The following is an 18,199-nucleotide window of genomic DNA, read 5'->3' as shown; positions in this document are numbered from 1 at the left end:
GAATGTGGAATATGAAATGTGGAATGTGAAATGTGGAATGTGGAATATGAAATGTGAGATGTGAAATGTGAAATGTGGAATGTGAAATGTGTAATATGAAATGTGGAATGTGAAATGTGGAATATGGAATGTAAAATATGAAATGTGGAATGTGGAATATGAAATGTGGAATGTGAAATGTGGAATGTGAAATGTGGAATGTGAAATGTGAAATGTGGAATATGAAATGTGGAATGTGGAATGTGGAATGTGAAATGTGGAATGTGGAATGTGAAATGTGGAATATGAAATGTGGAATGTGGAATGTGGAATGTGAAATGTGGAATGTGAAATGTGGAATGTGAAATGTGGAATGTGAAATGTGAAATGTGGAATGTGAAATGTGAAATGTGGAATGTGGAATATGAAATGTGGAATATGAAATGTGGAATGTGGAATGTGAAATGTGGAATGTGGAATGTGGAATGTGAAATGTGGAATATGAAATGTGAAATGTGGAATATGAAATGTGAAATGTGGAATGTGGAATATGAAATGTGGAATGTGGAATGTGGAATGTGAAATGTGGAATGTGAAATGTGGAATGTGAAATGTGGAATGTGGAATGTGGAATGTGAAATGTGGAATGTGAAATATGAAATGTGGAATGTGGAATATGGAATATGGAATATGAAATGTGGAATGTGGAATGTGAAATGTGGAATGTGAAATGTGGAAATATAAAATATGAAATGTGGAATATGAAATATGAAATGTGGAATGTGGAATATGAAATGTGGAATATGAAATGTGGAATGTGAAATGTGGAATGTGAAATGTGGAATATGAAACGTGGAATGTGGAATGTGAAATGTGGAATATGAAATGTGGAATGTGGAATGTGGAATGTGAAATGTGGAAATATAAAATATGAAATGTGGAATATGAAATATGAAATGTGGAATGTGGAATATGAAATGTGGAATATGAAATGTGGAATGTGGAATGTGGAATGTGGAATGTGGAATGTGGAATGTGGAATATGAAATGTGGAATGTGGAATGTGGAATATGAAATGTGGAATGTGGAATATGAAATGTGGAATGTGGAATATGAAATGTGGAATGTGGAATGTGGAATGTGGAATATGAAATGTGGAATGTGGAATGTGGAATGTGGAATGTGGAATATGAAATGTGGAATGTGGAATGTGGAATATGGAATGTAAAATATGAAATGTGGAATGTGGAATATGAAATGTGAAATGTGGAATATGAAATGTGGAATGTGGAATATGGAATGTAAAATATGAAATGTGGAATGTGGACAAGCAGCAAATTTGTCCCCTTGGTCACCCAGGGCTGTGGCTGCTCCTTGTTCCAGCCTTTCCCACTGGGAATTCCCAAATCCCAGAGCTCCACACTGAGGGATTTCCCTTGTCCTGAGCAGAGTTTGGGGACACACAGAGTCCTCACCTGGCAGGGAGGGAAGAAATGAAAATTTCAGGGATTTGAGGAGGGGCTGTCAGCTCTCAGATCCTGGAATCTCTTCCCTTATGAAATTTGCTGTATTTTTGTGTTTTTAAACCTCAGGCCAAGCTGGATTTGGTGTTCTCTGTGTGAAATCAGGGTGGGGACCTGCTCTGCCAAAATTCCTCCTTCTCCAGGGCCAAACCTTGATCTCCATCCCCTCTTGGATGCTGATCCTGCAGTCCTGACTCCTTTTCCAGGGATTTTACATTTATCTCAATTTTTGGACCCTCTAGAATGTTTTTTTTTCCATGTGGTTTTGGGGTTTAGGAGGAGGGATTGATACAGCCCTTCATGCCCTAAAGTCACACACAGATAGAAATGTGAAAGTTTTTTGGTTTTTTTTTTTCCATGAGCTGTCATAGTTCTGAATATTTCACTTCCTGATTTTGCTCTGGGAATAAGGGATGCTGCAAAATCCAGGAAAAAAAGGATTTGTGCATAATCCAGGCACAGAGGGCAGTATGGACATGGAATAGGATGTGGAAATCAGGGGAAAAAAAACCTCCAGGAGAAATAATCAGAGCAAAGACCTGCCTTGGATGGTGCAGGGAATCAGGAATTAGGAATGGTGTAAAATCCAGGAGAACAGGATTTGTGCATAATCCAGGATTTGTGCACAATCCAGGATTTGTGAATAATCCAGGATTTGTGAATAATCCAGGATTTGTGCATAATCCAGGCCCAGAGGGAGCATGGACAGGGATTCCAAAAGTGCCTCTTTGGGTTTTGTTGGTTTTTTTTTTTTTTTTTTTTCCATCTGGCAGGAATTTTGCTTTCTAGAGCAATTTCTAAAGCAAAACTCCAAGCAAGTTTTTGTTTTTATTGGGTCTGAGGGAGGCCCTGTTGGGAATCAGGGAATTCCTGAATCCAAACAGCATTTCCTGTCACCTCTGGGGATTCCATGGGGTGAGGATTTTGCAGAGAAGGAAAAGATGGAGGGAAGGAAAGGCCCTGCTCTGTCCCATAAAACAAAACTTCAATAAGAAATTTTTTGCTTAAGTGAGAAAAAAAAAAAGGGAATGAGCTGGGATGGGCATGGAGTAGGATGTGGAAATTAGGGGAAAAAAAAAAAAAGAAAGCTCCAGGAGAAATAATCAGAGCAAAGTCCTGCCTTGGATGGTGCAGGGAATCAGGAATTAGGAATGCAGCAAAATCCAGGGGAACAGGATTTGTGCTTAATCCAGGATTTGTGAATAATCCAGGATTTGTGCATAATCCAGGATTTGTGCATAATCCAGGCCCAGAGGGAGCATGGACAGGGATTGAGACACCCCTGAGCTGCCCAGGACAGAGAAAAGACTCTCCAAAAGTACCTCCTTGGTGGTTTTTTTTCCATCTGGCAGGAATTTTGCTTTCTAGAGCAATTTCTAAAGCAAAACTCTAAGCAAGTTTTTGTTTTTATTGGCTCTGATGGAGATACTGTTGGAAATCAGGGAATTCCTGAATCCAAACAGCATTTCCTGTCACCTCTGGAGATTCCATGGGGTGAGGATTCTGCAGAGGAGGAAAACCTGGAGGGAAGGAAAGGCCCTGCTCTGTCCCGTAAAACAAAACTCCAATAAGAAATTTTTTGCTTAAATGAGGAAAAAAAAGGAATGAGCTGGGATGGGCATGGACTGGGATGTGGAAATTAGGAAGGAAAAAAAAACCTCCAGGAGAAATAATCAAAGCAAAGACCTGCCTTGGATGGTGCAAAGAATCTCCTGGAGCAGTGGCTGGTGCTGATTCCTCCTCTCTCCCTGATTTTGTTTTTATTTTTGGATTAGGTGGGGGACCACAAATTCAGGGCACATTGACACGGAAATTAGGTGGAAAAAAAACCTCCAGGAGAAATAATCAGAGCAAAGACCTGACTTGGATGGTGCAGGGAATCAGGAATTAGGAATGGTGCAAAATCCAGAACTGGATTTGTGCATAATCCAGGATTTGTGCATAATCCAGGCCCAGAGGGCAGCATGGACATGGAATAGGATGTGGAAATCAGGGGGAAAAAAACCCTCCAGGAGAAATAATCAAAGCAAAGACCTGACTTGGATGGTGCAAAGAATCTACTGGAGCAGTGACTGGTGCTGATCCCTCCTCTCTCCCTGTTTATTTTTATTTTTGGATCAGGTGGGGGACCACAAATTCAGCGCGCACCGGATCGTGCTGGCCGCCTCCATCCCCTATTTCCACGCCATGTTCACCAACGACATGATGGAGTGCAAACAGGATGAGATTGTCATGCAGGGCATGGATCCCAGGTAAAAAAAAAAACCCACAGAAATCACTCACGCTGCTCTGCCTCAGTGTGTGTGTGTGTTGGGAAAGATGAATCAGGGAAACCTTATAAATATGATTGCTTGGCAAAAGATTCTGAAAATGTGAAACCTGTAATGGAAATAGAAATGGAAGCTCACTTTGAGGTGTAGGATACTGAGTTTTAGTCACTATAGAACCTGAAAACAACAGCCTGGGCAGCTGGAGGAGAATCCCTTTGGATTGAACAATCCCCTTCTGCTGCCTGAGGGATCCAAAGGTCAATGTAGCAAAAGAGAAAAGTCTAAAGAGGAGTTTTTAGAGTTTAAAATATAACACATGGTAATGTAGTAGTTCTTATAGGCTGTGTGGAGATTCTATAGGATTTTGTGTCTTGTATTGGTTGGTCACTGTAAATTAGAATATTCAACACAAAAGGAGACAGAATGGATTGGAACCAGGACCTCGCTCTCTCTGGCTCTCTTGCTCCCTCCTCTCTTTTTCCCTGCTCTCTTTGCACCCCTTCTCTTTAGTTCACTTTCAGGTGTAGGATACTGAGCCTTAGTTATTACAGAACCTGAAAACAACAGCCTGGGCAGCTGAAGGAGAATCCCTTTGGATTGAACAATCCCCTTCTGCTGCCTGAGGGACCCAAAGGTCAATGCAGCAAAACAGAAAAGTCTAAAGAGGAGTTTTTAGAGTTTAAAATATAACACATGGTGATGTAGTAGTTCTTATAGGCCGTATGGAGATTCTATAGGATTTTGTGTCTTGTATTGGTTGGTCACTGTAAATTAGAATATTCATCACAAAAGGAGATGGAATGGATTGGAACCAGGACCTCGCTCTCTTGTCTTGGCTCTCCTACCTTTCACCCTCTTCTCTTCTCTCTTTGCCCTTTTCACTCTCTGGTCCCCGTTCTCTTGTCTCTCCTCTTCGCTCTTTCTCTCTGGGCCTCACTCTCCTTTCCCTGCTCTCACCTCTGCTCTCTTCCCCCTGCACTCTGACCCTGCCCCTGCTCTCTCTCCCCTCTCCTCAGCCCAAACCCTCTTTGCTCTCTCTCCTTCTCTCTCTGGGATTTCCCTCCAGCCCAGGCTGGTGGCTGAAGGCAAAGCCCTTTCTACCCACGACCCCTGCAATAAACCCACATATTCTAGAATATCTCAGGTTTGCAGAGTCCCTTGTCCCCGATATCAAATGCCTCTACATGTGTGCAAAGCTCAGAGCTTGTTCTCTGAGCCTACAAAACATTCTGCTGGTTGGCAGAGCTCTCTCTCTCTCATAGCTGGAATTCCCTGAATTTTTTTTTTTTTTTTTTTTTTTTTTTTTTTTTTTTCTTTTTTTTTTTTTCTTTTTCTCCCTGTTTTTAGTGCTCTGGAGGCTCTGATCAACTTTGCCTACAACGGTCACTTGGCCATAGACCAGCAGAACGTGCAGTCCCTGCTGATGGGGGCCAGTTTCCTGCAGCTGCAGAACATCAAAGACGCCTGTTGCACCTTCCTCAGGGAGAGGTGAGTGGGCTTGAGAGGATCCTGAGGGAATTTCAGGAGGATTTTGGAGGATTCCAGCTGCTCCCAAGGTTCATTCACCTGTGTCCAGCTTGGGAGGAGCAGAATGTGTCCTTGTAGCAGGATGAGGAGTGTTGCATCCCAAAATTTGGCACATCTGTAGGGTTGTGGAACATAAAATGGATTTAAGAGGGAATTTAAAGCCCATCCCAATCCATTCTCACACCTCCCAGGCTGCTCCAAGTGTCCAACCCAGCCTTGGAGACTTCCAGGGGTATCCACAGCTTCTCTGGGAATTCTATCCACTCTCCCAGCCAGGAATTCCATCCCAAAATCCCATCCATCCCTGTCTTCTGGCAGTGGGAAACCATTCCCCCTTCTCCTACCATTCAGAATAACTTATCACTCCTTTATGGAGTAAAAGACTTTGGGAATTAACACCCAGAGCAAAACTGAGAAGACATTTCCCTTTTTAAGAACCCATCCTGGCAGGAATTCCCCCTTCCTGCTGCCATCTGTGCTAAAGGGGATAAACTCAGCCCAGGAGCTGGACAGGAAACTCTGGCAGAGCCCTAAATCGGTCCCAGGTTTTTTAATTTCCTCCCTGGTGTTTGGCTGGGAGGCTGGAAATGGAAATCTGGAATTCCCAGCCTTGCCAGGGAGTCTGACGTGTTCAGTTCTCTCATTTTGGCTCCTCTGCAGCTGCTCAGGGCATTTCGTGGTGTGATGTTAAAACACACCCACCAAACACAGGGATTGGCCTCCAAAATTCTCCCAAATCCACCAGGAGCAGCCACGTTGTCCTGAGTGAAGTCCTGGCTTTGAGTGCACAGCTGCCAGGTTGGTTAATAGCCAAAAATTAGTGGATTAATAGCCAAAAGTGAGTGGATTAATGACCAAAAATTAGTGGATTAATAGCCAAAAGTGAGTGGATTAATAACCACAAATGAGTGGATTAATGACTAAAAGTGAGTGGATTAATACCCAAAAATGAATGGATTAATAACCAAAAATTAGTGGATTAATAGCCAAAAGTGAGTGGATTAATGACCAAAAATTAGTGGATTAATAGCCAAAAGTGAGTGGATTAATAACCACAAATGAGTGGATTAATGACTAAAAGTGAGTGGATTAATACCCAAAAATGAATGGATTAATAACCAAAAATAAGTGGATTAAGAACTAAAAGTGAGTGGATTAATGACCAAAAATGAGTGGATTAATAACCAAAAATGAGTGGATTAATAACCAAAAATGAGTGGATTAATGACCAAAAATGAGTGGATTAATGACCAAAAATACGTGGATTAAGAACTAAAAGTGAGTGGATTAAGAACCAAAAATGAATAGATTAAGAACCAAAAATGAGTGGATTAAAAAACATAATGGAGTGTATTAATAACCAAAAGTGAGTGGATTAATAACAAAAAGGTAATGGATTAAGAACCAGAAGTGAGTGGATTAATAACCAAAAATAAGTGGATTAAAAACCAAAATGAGTGGATTAAAAACCAAAATGAGTGGATTAATAACCAAAAGTGAGTGGATTAAAAACCAAAAATAAGTGGATTAATAACCAAAAGTGAGTGGATTAATAACCAAAAATGAGTGGATTTAGAACCAAAAATTAGTGGATTAAGAACCAAAAATGAGTGGATTAAGAACCAAAAATGAATAGATTAATGACCAAAAGTGAGTGGATTAATAACCAAAAATAAGTGGATTAAAAACCAAAATGAGTGGATTAATAACCAAAAGTGAGTGGGTTAATAACCAAAAGTGAGTGGGTTAATAACCAAAAGTGAGTGGGTTAATAACCAAAAGTGAGTGGGTTAATAACCAAAAATAAGTGGATTAAAAACCAAAATGAGTGGATTAATAACCAAAAGTGAGTGGGTTAATAACCAAAAGTGAGTGGGTTAATAACCAAAAGTGAGTGGATTAATAACCAAAAATAAGTGGATTAAAAACCAAAATGAGTGGATTAATAACCAAAAGTGAGTGGATTAATGACCAAAAATGAGTGGATTTAGAACCAAAAATTAGTGGATTAAGAACCAAAAATGAATAGATTAAGAACCAAAAATGAGTGGATTAATGACCAAAAGTGAGTGGATTAATAACCAAAAATAAGTGGATTAAAAACTAAAAATGAGTGGATTAAAAAATAAAATGGAGTGGATTAATAACCAAAAGGGAGTGGATTAATAACCAGAAATGAGTTGATTAATTACCAAAAATAAGTGGATTTAATAACCAAAAATGAGTGGATTTAGAACCAAAAATTAGTTGATTTAGAACCAAAAGTAAGTGGATTAAGAACCAAAAGCGAGTGGATTAATGACCAAAAATGAGTGGATTAATGACCAAAAGTGAGTGGATTAATGACCAAAAATGAGTGGATTAATGACCAAAAGTGAGTGGATTAATGACCAAAAATGAGTGGATTAATGACCAAAAGTGAGTGGATTAATAACCAAAAATAAGTGGATTAAAAAACAAAAGCGAGTGGATTAGTAACCAAAAGTGAGTGGATTAAGAATCAAAAATGAGTGGATTAATAACCAAAAGTTAGTGGGTTAATAACCAAAAGTGAGTGGATTAAGAACCAAAAGGGAGTTGATTAATAAACAAAAACAAGTTGATTAATGACCAAAAGTGAGTGGATTAAGGACCAAAAGTGAGTGGATTAAGAACTAAAAATGAGTGGATTAAAAAATAAAATGGAGTGGATTAATAACCAGAAATGAGTTGATTAATTACCAAAAATAAGTGGATTTAATAACCAAAAATGAGTGGATTTAGAACCAAAAATGAGTTGATTTAGAACCAAAAGTAAGTGGATTAAGAACCAAAAGCGAGTGGATTAAGAACCAAAAGTGAGTGGATTAATAGCCAAAAATGAGAGGATTAATAACCAAAAGCGAGTGGATTAAAAAACAAAAGTGAGTGGATTTAGAACCAAAAGTGAGTGGATTAATAACCAAAAATGAGTGGATTAATGACCGAAACAGGGAATGGCTTTGAGCTGACAGAAGGAGATTTAGGTGGGAAATTGGGAATTAGGAATTCCTGGCTGGGCTGGAATTCCCAGAGAAGTCAAGTTGGAATTTTCTGCTGGAAAAGGGGATCCAGGGCTGGGATTGTGCCCCTCTGCCCCCTCAGGTGAATCCCCACCTGCAGAGCTGCCCCAGGCCTGGAGCCCAAAATCCACAGGAGCTGCTGGAGAGATCCAGAGGAGGCCCCGGAGCTGCTCCAGGGCTGGGAGAGCTGGGAATGTTCCCCTGGAGAGGAGAAGCTCCAGGGAGAGCTCAGAGCCCCTGGCAGGGCCTGAAGGGGCTCCAGGAGAGCTGGAGAGGGACTGGGGACAAGGGATGGAGGGACAGGACACAGGGAATGGCTTTGAGCTGGTTAAATGGGATTTTTGGAAGGGATTCCTGGCTGGGAGGGTGGGAAGGCCTGGCACAGGGTGCCCAGAGCAGCTCTGGATGCCCCCAGAGCCACCTGGATCAGTCCAATCCCTCTCTGGCAGGGAAAAGGGGACATTTGTGTTTTCCATCCTCTGCCTTGAATTCACCTGGAGCTCCTGGCTGAGCTGGAATCAGCTGGAATCACTGGAGAGGACACATCTCCCACTGCACTGTGTGTTCTGTCCTTCCCAAAATTTCAGAATTATTTAGGTTGGACTGGATCTAAAATCCCATCCCACCTCACCTCCTGCACCTCCCACCACCCCACACTCCTCCAATCCCCATCCAACCCTAACCATGGCCACTTCCAAACATCCAGGGGAAGCTTTTCTTCCTGACATTCCCATTTTTCTCCTCCTCCTGGCCTTTCCCAGGCTCCATCCCAAGAACTGCCTGGGCGTGCGGCAGTTTGCCGAGACCATGATGTGCACGGTGCTCTACGACGCCGCCAACAGCTTCATCCACCAGCATTTCGTGGAGGTCTCCATGTCCGAGGAGTTCCTGGCCCTGCCCTTTGAGGATGTCCTGGAATTGGTTTCCAGGGATGAGCTCAATGTGAAATCTGAGGAGCAGGTGGGTGGGGATTTGGTGGGGTGAGGGAAGTTTGAGCTTGAGGGGTTTTTTTTTTTTTGCTGTTTGGGAGTGGAATGGGAATTTATTCTGGTTTTGGGGTGAGTGAAGATGAGATGTCCTGGCACAGGGGGGACACTGAGCTGTGATGGTTTCCTGTGCCTACTCCAGACTGAAACAAGAAAACAAGGATTTTTTAGGATCACAGAATCTTTGGAGTTGGAAAAGTCCTCAAAAAACATCAATTCCAACTTCCCCCAGCACTGCCAAGGCCATCTCTGACCAAATGCCACATCCAGAGGATTTTAAATCCCTGCAGGGATGGAGACTCCACCACTGCCCTGAACAGCTGGATCATGTCTAGACAGCCCTTCCCATGGAGGAATTTTTCCAAATGGAAATGGAATTTTTCCAAATTCCTGCCTAAACCTCTGTTGGGACAACACGAGGCTGTTTCCTCTCCTCCTGTCCCTTGTTCTCCTGGAGAAGAGCTGGAATCCCCCCTGGCTGCACCCTCCTGTCAGAATTATTCTGGTTTTGGGGTGAGTGAAGATGAGATGTCCTGGCACAGTGGGGACACTCAGCTGTGATGGTTTCCTGTGCCTACTCCAGATTCAAACAGAAAACAAGGATTTTTTAGGATCACAGAATCATTGAGGTTGGAAAAATCCTCAAAAAACATCAAGTCAAACTTCTCCCAGCACTGCCAAGGCCATCTCTGACCAAATGCCACATCCAGAGGGTTTTAAATCCCTGCAGGGATGGAGACTCCACCACTGCCCTGAACAGCTGGATCATGTCTAGACAGCCCTTCTCATGAAGGAATTTTTCCAAATGGAAATGGAATTTTTCCAAATTCCTGCTTAAACCTCTGCTGGGAGAATGTGCCTTGGCACCTGCCAGCCCCAATCTTCAGAAATTCCAATAAAAATCTTCCGTCTGTAGGGTGGAAGAAATTTAGTTTGGGGTTTTTAATCCCTGTGGTGCTGTTGGAGATTCATTTTTGCACTGGAAAATTTGGGAATTGTGTTGGGAAAAAACTCCAGATGCCACTATGGAAGAAAGAATTGATGGGTTTTGTTCTGGTCTAAAGAACAAAGGCTGCAATAATTTTAATTATTCCTGTGAATCCAGGAATGTGTGTCCCAAATTAAACTGGGACCAGGATCCTTTTGTAGCTGGAATCATCCATGGGGGGGCTCAGAGACCCTTCCAGTGTCTGGGATGGAGCCTGAAGGGACCAGCTCAGCTCCAGGAGTCTCCAGTGGAGTTTTCCTGAGAGAACAGTTGGATCCCTGACATCAAATTTAACTCCTGGTTTCTCCTGGAGCATCATCATTCCCAGTCTTCTTTCCCAATTTGCAGATTTCTGTCACTAAATAAAAAAAAAAATTTCATGTTCTGTGCCACCTCCTCTGCCAAAATCCTCCTTGCAGCTCCTTCATCTCCCTGCAAACTTTTGTTTGTGCTGAATGTCCCATCCCACAGGACAGGAGATTGGGATTGTCAGAGGCAGGGAAAAAAACCTTCATGGGAGAGCTGGGAATGTTCCCCTGGAGAGGAGAAGCTCCAGGGAGAGCTGAGGGTACCTAAAGGGGCTCCAGGAGAGCTGGAGAGGGACTGGGGACAAGGGATGGAGGGACAGGACACAGGGAATGGCTTTGAGCTGACAGAAGGAGATTTAGGTGGGATGTTGGGAATTAGGAATTCCTGGCTGGGCTGGAATTCCCAGGGAAGTCAAGTTGGAATTTTCTGCTGGAAAAGGGGATCCAGGGCTGGGATTGTGCCCCTCTGCCCCCTCAGGTGAATCCCCACCTGCAGAGCTGCCCCAGCCCTGGAGCCCAAAATCCACAGGAGCTGCTGGAGAGATCCAGAGGAGGCCCCGGAGCTGCTCCAGGGCTGGGAGAGCTGGGAATGTTCCCCTGGAGAGGAGAAGCTCCAGGGAGAGCTCAGAGCCCCTGGCAGGGCCTGAAGGGGCTCCAGGAGAGCTGGAGAGGGACTGGGGACAAGGGATGGAGGGACAGGACACAGGGAATGGCTTTGAGCTGGTTAAATGGAGATTTAATGGGAGATTGGGAAGAAATTCCTGGCTGGGAGGGTGGGGCAGGCCCTGGCACAGAGCAGCTGTGGCTGCCCCTGGATCCCTGGCAGTGCCCAAGGCCAGATTGGACACCCTGGGACAGTGGGAGGTGTCCCTGCCATGGCAGGGGGTGACACTGGATCATCCTTGAGCTTCCTCCCACCCCAAACCATTCCAAGATTTCATTTCCTTCCATTCCCATCCACTTTCACTGTAGTGGTGTGGGTTTGGTTTTATCAGTTTTATCTGTGTATTTATTCTTTGTATTAAGTTCATTTTTATAAGTTATAATGGTTTGCCCCATGTCACCCATGTCCCACCCTCATTGGTTTTACCCCAACCCCAGTTATGTGTCAATCAGAAGTTCTCCAGCCCCTGGGCCTTGTCTGTCACTTTGGGGTCTCTCCCAAAACTCTGCAAAGTTCCAGTGAGGACCCCAAGTGATGGGACAAGACTTCAGCTGTCTCCCCACCCGAGTTATTGATTTGTTACACTGTGTGTCATTGACCTGCAGAGCCAGACCCCCTTGGGCCCTGATTTGTCCCCAGTTAAACCCATCCCTGAGTTCCTCCCCCCAATAAAAGGTGTTACATTGGGGGGTTTCCTGCTTTTTTCCTGCTTTTTTTTCCCACTGTTTCTGCTGAGGGGTGTCTGCTGGGGCAGATAAATAAATAAATTATGAATAAATCCAGCAGTTAAATTAACCCAGAACAGCCTCCTCTTTTTTTCCTGCTGTTGTTGCTTCACTCCTTGGGGCAAACAAGAACTCCCAGGGATGGGTGAGGTTCATCCTGCCACCAAACCCTTTTACTGTCGAGGTGTCAGGGCAGAAATAAGACACCTCTTCATTTCACAACCCCCCAAACTCCAATTTTGCTGTCTCCTGGCAGGTTTTTGAAGCTGCCCTGGCCTGGATTCGCTACGACAGGGAGCAGAGGGAATCCTTCCTGCCCGAGCTGCTGTCCAAGATCCGCCTCCCCCTGTGCCGCCCGCAGTTCCTCACCGACCGCGTGCAGCAGGACGACCTGGTCCGCTGCTGCCACAAGTGCAGGTCAGCCTTGCCCAGGGGGTCCAAAGTCAGATCTTTCAGTCTCAGGTTCCAAACAGTCAGATTTTCTCTTTAATGATTTTTGTCAGAGTTCAGGGCATTGCTCTGGGCGCCCTGGAGGGTCACAGGTCTCAGTAGAGAGGGATGGGACCTGAGAAAGAGGGTTTGGTGCTTGTCCAGGGGGGTTTGGGGTCTGTGCAGGGAGGTCTGGGGTTTGTCCAGGAGGGTCTGGGGTCTGTCCAGGGGGTCTGGGGTCAGTGCAGGGGGGTCTGGGGTCTGTGCAGGGGGTCTGGGGTCGGTCCAGGAGGGTCTGGGGTCTGTCCAGGGGGGTCTGGGGTCTGTGCAGGGGGGTCTGGGGTCTGTCCAGGGGGGTCTGGGGTCTGTCCAGCGGAGTCTGGGGTCTGCCCAGGAGGGTCTGGGGTCTATGCAGGAGGGTCTGGGGTCTGTCCAGGGGGGTCTGGGGTCTGCCCAGGGGGGTCTGGGGTCTGTCCAGGGGGGTCTGGGGTCTGTCCAGGAGGGTTTGGGGTCTGTGCAGGGGGGTCTGGGGTCTGTGCGAGGGGGTTTGAAATCCTGACCAGGAAGATACAGGCTTTGATTGTAGTCCATGGGAAAAACTTCCAACTCAGAGAGGAATTACAAGTCACAAATGTGTGACAGTGTCATGGTTTGAAAGCAAAACGAGTGAGAAGCTCCAACTCAGAAATATAATTTAATAATAAGAAAGGTACAAAGGTAAAATAAAATAAAAATAAAATAAAATAATACAAAAGAGCACTGCCAGAGTCAGAACACACCCTGAGCAGGGTGGGGGGAGCAGTCCAGGTGAGGGGCTCTTCCTGAAGCAGTGATCCCACAGAAAGGTCTGGGAGCTCTGCTCCTCTGGGAATCCAGTGGCTCAGGGCTGCTTGTCCTGTCCCAAATCCCAGATTCTCTCCAGGTGGGAATGCTTGGCTCCTCCCCCTGGGCATTGGGAGCATCTCCCAATGGGATGAGGAGTCGTGCAGTGGCTCCTTGATGGCCCATTAAACAGAGAGAGCTCCTGGAGGGAGTTCCCTGTGAGTCCTGGGCAAGGCATTGATGGGCCATGAGCAGAAGAGCCCAAAGGAGGGGCCTGGGAAAACACTGCCCCACCTGGTTCCAACAGCTCATGGGGATGGGGATGGAATAAATATTTTGTGTACATCCTACACTGCAACCCAGGATAAACAGACAGTAGTATAGTTTATCACCAGGTGGAAAATTTTGTAGTTTGGGAATTTTTAGAATGTAGGTGCAAGGGGACAAGATGAAGGAATTAAAGTGGTACCCTGAGTCCTTCTCTCATGGCATCCATCTTCTGCAGTGATGTGGGCACAAAGTAGTTTGATAGGATTGAGTTAAAGTAGAAATGGTCCTTCTAGTATAGTTAATAGGCATTGGTGTGAAATGGTAAATAATAAGTACGTAGTTATCTATAATGAATAAAATAAAATAAAATAAAATAAAATAAAATAAAATAAAATAAAATAAAATAAAATAAAGTGACCTCCCATCACAAGGGAAGTCACATCACGCCCAAGCTGCTGTGAACACCTTGGCCAGACACAGAGAATTTTAAGATAAGAATTAATTAATAAACACCACGAGAAACGACGAAAACCAAAACCTCAAGACTCCCACACACATTTAAACCCATCAGATGGCAGGAAAAGCCCCACTCTTACACCAACCTGGAATCTCAGGGCTAAGAAAAAAACCACAACCTGAGAATCTTTGGTTGTATTTCAGGGATCTGGTTGACGAGGCCAAGGACTATCACCTGATGCCGGAGCGGCGGCCGCACCTCCCGGCGTTCAAGACGCGCCCGCGGTGCTGCACCTCCATCGCCGGCCTCATCTACGCCGTGGGGGGACTCAACTCAGCAGGTACCTTGCAGTGGAGAGATCACCACCACAAGGGCTGGGTGGGATGGTGGGGAGGGTGGAGTTCCATCCTGTGGAAGGGTGGAGCAGTTTTTCCTCCTCTGTGCAGAGCTTTGATGGTTCCGGTGAAACCTTCAGGGTTGTTGTGTCCGTAATTTAACATTTTCCATCAATAATCCTGTCCAAGTGAGGTTGTTTAGGACATGCTGCTCAAGACTTGAGGAGGGGAACAAGGTTGTTTAGGTGAGGTTGTCTAGGACATGCTGCTCAAGACTTGAAGAGAGGAACAAGGTTGGTGAGGGGTTTGGAGCACAAACCCTGTGAGGAACAGCTGAGGGAGCTGGGGGTGTTTATCCTGGAGAAAAGGAGACTCAGAGGTGACTTTATCACTCCCCACAACCCCCTGAAAGGTGCCTGTGCTCAGCTGGGGTTGGTCTCTTTCTCCAGGCAGGAGGAGAGGACACAGCCTTAAGCTGCACCAAGGGAAATACAGGCTGGATATCAGGAAAAAGTTTTTTACAGAAATGGTGATAAAGTACTGGAATGGTCTGCCTGGAGAGGTGGTGGATTCACCATCCCTGGATGTGTTTAAGATGTTTTTTACCTTGCAGTGGAAAGATCACCACCACAAGGGCTGGGTGGGATGGTGGGGAGGGTGGAATTCCATCCTGTGGAAGGGTGGAGCAGTTTTTCCTCCTCTGTGCAGAGCTTTGATGGTTCCGGTGAAACCTTCCTCCATAGTTTAACATTTTCCATCTATAATCCTGTCCAGGTGAGGTTGTTCAGGACATGCTGCTCAAGACTTGAAGAGGGGAACAACGTTGGTGAGGGGTTTGGAGCACAAACCCTGTGAGGAACAGCTGAGAGAGTTGGGATTGTTTATCCTGGAGAAAAGGAGGTTGTTTAGGACATGCTGCTCAAGACTTGGGATGGGCAACAACGTTGGTGAGGGGTTTGGAGCACAAACCCTGTGAGGAACAACTGAAGGAGCTGGGGGTGTTTATCCTGGAGAAAAGGAGACTCAGAGGTGACTTTATCACTCTCCACAACCCCCTGAAAGGTGCCTGTGCTCAGCTGAGGTTGGTCTCTTTCTCCAGGCAGGAGGAGAGGACACAGCCTTAAGCTGCACCAAGGGAAATACAGGCTGGATATCAGGAAAAGATTTTTACAGAAAGGGTGATAAAGTACTGGAATGGTCTGCCTGGAGAGGTGGTGGATTCACCATCCCTGGATGTGTTTAAGATGTTTTTTACCTTGCAGTGGAAAGATCACCACCACAAGGGCTGGGTGGGATGGTGAGGACGGTGGAATTCCATCCTGTGGAAGGGTGGAGCAGTTTTTCCTCCTCTGTGCAGAGCTTTGATGGTTCCAGTGAAACCTTCCTCCATAGTTTAACATTTTCCATCTATAATCCTGTCCAGGTGAGGTTGTTCAGGACATGCTGCTCAAGACTTGAAGAGGGGAACAACGTTGGTGAGGGGTTTGGAGCACAAACCCTGTGAGGAACAGCTGAGGGAGCTGGGGTTGTTTATCCTGGAGAAAAGGAGACTCAGAGGTGACTTTATCACTCTCCACAACCCCCTGAAAGGTGCCTGTGCTCAGGTGGGGTTGGTCTCTTTCTCCAGGCAGGAGGAGAGGACACAGCCTTAAGCTGAACCAAGGGAAATACAGGCTGATATCAGGAAAAAGCTTTTTACAGAAATGGTGATAAAGTACTGGAATGGTCTGCCTGGAGAGGTGGTGGATTCACCATCCCTGGATGTGTTTAAGATGTTTTTTACCTTGCAGTGGAAAGATCACCACCACAAGGGCTGGGTGGGATGGTGGGGAGGGTGGAATTCCATCCTGTGGAAGGGTGGAGCAGTTTTTCCTCCTCTGTGCAGAGATTTGATGGTTCCGGTGAAACCTTCAGGGTTGTTGTGTCCGTAATTTAACATTTTCCATCAATAATCCTGTCCAGGTGAGGTTGTTTAGGACATGCTGCTCAAGGCTTGAGGAGGAGGACAAGGTTGGTGAGGGGTTTGGAGCACAAACCCTGTGAGGAACAGCTGAGGGAGCTGGGGTTGTTTATCCTGGAGAAAAGGAGACTCAGAGGTGACTTTATCACTCTCCACAACCCCCTGAAAGGTGTCTGTGCTCAGCTGGGGTTGGTCTCTTTCTCCAGGCAGGAGGAGAGGACACAGCCTTAAGCTGCACCAAGGGAAATAGAGGCTGGATATCAGGGAAAAGCTTTTTACAGAAAGGGTGATAAAGTACTGGAATGGTCTGCCTGGAGAGGTGGTGGATTCACCATCCCTGGATGTGTTTAAGAAAAGACTTGATGTGGCACTTGGTGCCATGGATTAGTTGAAATTAGGATTTGGCTCGATGATTTTGGAGGTCTCTTCCAACCTGGTCATTCAGTGATTCTGTGACTTTGAGGATGGTGTCTTTACCTGGAGCCTCAAACAGGATTTGCAAGGATCTCCACAATGTTTTTGGAGTTGTGGGATCACAACACTTTGCCATGAGCCTCACCGTGGTGTAAAAAAGGAACAAAAAGTGACCAAAGGAAAAAAAAACATTTTAGGGAGGAGCCAAGCAGTGACACCACAGATGGGACTGGCAGGTCTCTGCTGCCCCTTGGAGGACAGGGGAGGTGCCACTTCCATAGAGGGAACTTGTCAGAGGCTCCTCCTGCAAAGCTTGGAAATATTCCCTGATCTTTGTGAGTGTGGGAACAGTGGGAATTGTTCAGAGCAGGATCTCTGTGGGTGAGCAGGGATGTGTAGCTGGGAAATGTCTCTGTGGGTGAACAGGTGGGATGGAATAGGAGAGTCCAGGATAGGACAGAGAATCCCAGAATGGTCTGGGTTGGAAGGGACCTTATGAATTATCCCATTCCACTCCACCTCCCACTGTCCCAGGCTGCTCCAAGTCCTGTCCTGGGACGTTTCCAGGGATCCAGGGGCAGCCACAGCTGCTCTGGGCACTCTTTTCCAGGGTTTCACCAAAGATTTCTCCCTAATAAACAATTCAAACCTCCCCTCCTCCAGTTTAAAGCCATTCCCCTTGTCCTGGCCCTCTGTACAGAGCCCCTCTCCAGCTCTCCTGATGTCCCTAAAATCAATGTAACTGCCAGGAAAATGAGCACAGCAAATCCACCCCCCAAACTGTGTCTGAGCTCAGCTGGAGGCTGGAGGTGGGGCTGGGATGGCCCCACATCCCCCCAGCCCAGGCTGGGAGCAGCAAACAGCCCCAGCCCTGCCCAGGGCCCAGCCGGGCACCAGGATCAGCTCCTGCCCAGCAGCAACTCCATCCAAAAGCTTTTTGTTACAGGCTGATCTGCTCCAGTTTGCTTCATTTTCAGGTTAATTAGTAAAGATGTTTCACAGAAAGATCCACTTTATTACTCAGAAAGTGTTCAGCACTTCCCTTCTCTTCCTCTTACACTTCTCCCTCTTTAGATTTAGAGTATTTATAAGACATTTTTAAATTTTTTAGCCACATTATTAGAATCATGAGGGGATGAACTCTGGAGGGGATTTTTCTTTGGTTTGTTTTTTCCTCTTTGGTATTTGAAAGAAGAAATACTTTCAGGTTCTACTTTCAGGTCTGTCCATCCCCCTCCTAACCAGACATTCCAGGTTTTGACTTCTGTTTCAGGAACTACTTCTGTGTGTTTCATGCAAGAAACTTTTTGGAATAGAACAAAAATAATTCCAGACTGTTTTGGGTTGGAAGGGACTTCAGGGATCATCCCAATCCACTCCCTGCTCTGGGCAGGGACATTTTCCACTATCCCAGGCTGCTCCAAACTCCATCTAACCTGACCTTGGGCACTGCCAGGGATACAAGGGCAGGCACAGCTCCTTTCCAGGGCCTCAAAACCCT

General features: G+C 45.6%; 1 protein-coding gene across 1 annotated transcript in view; it reads left to right on the top strand.

Moving 5' to 3' along the window:
- Window positions 1–18,199, top strand: part of KLHL18 (kelch like family member 18) — a 34,057-nt gene that overhangs the window by 10,522 nt on the left and 5,336 nt on the right. The window contains exons 2-6 of the mRNA XM_083877500.1: window positions 3,624–3,754; window positions 5,120–5,260; window positions 9,102–9,300; window positions 12,268–12,428; window positions 14,193–14,329. Coding sequence (XP_083733626.1) covers window positions 3,624–3,754; window positions 5,120–5,260; window positions 9,102–9,300; window positions 12,268–12,428; window positions 14,193–14,329 — 769 coding nt within the window. The remainder of the gene's footprint in view (window positions 1–3,623; window positions 3,755–5,119; window positions 5,261–9,101; window positions 9,301–12,267; window positions 12,429–14,192; window positions 14,330–18,199) is intronic.

The sequence above is a fragment of the Zosterops lateralis genome (genome assembly GCF_965231275.1).
Source record: "Zosterops lateralis genome assembly, chromosome: 1".
NCBI classification, from domain to species: Eukaryota; Metazoa; Chordata; class Aves; order Passeriformes; family Zosteropidae; genus Zosterops; species Zosterops lateralis.
The sequence above is the reverse complement of the archived record's forward strand: the minus strand, read 5'-3'. Positions and strand labels throughout refer to the sequence as shown.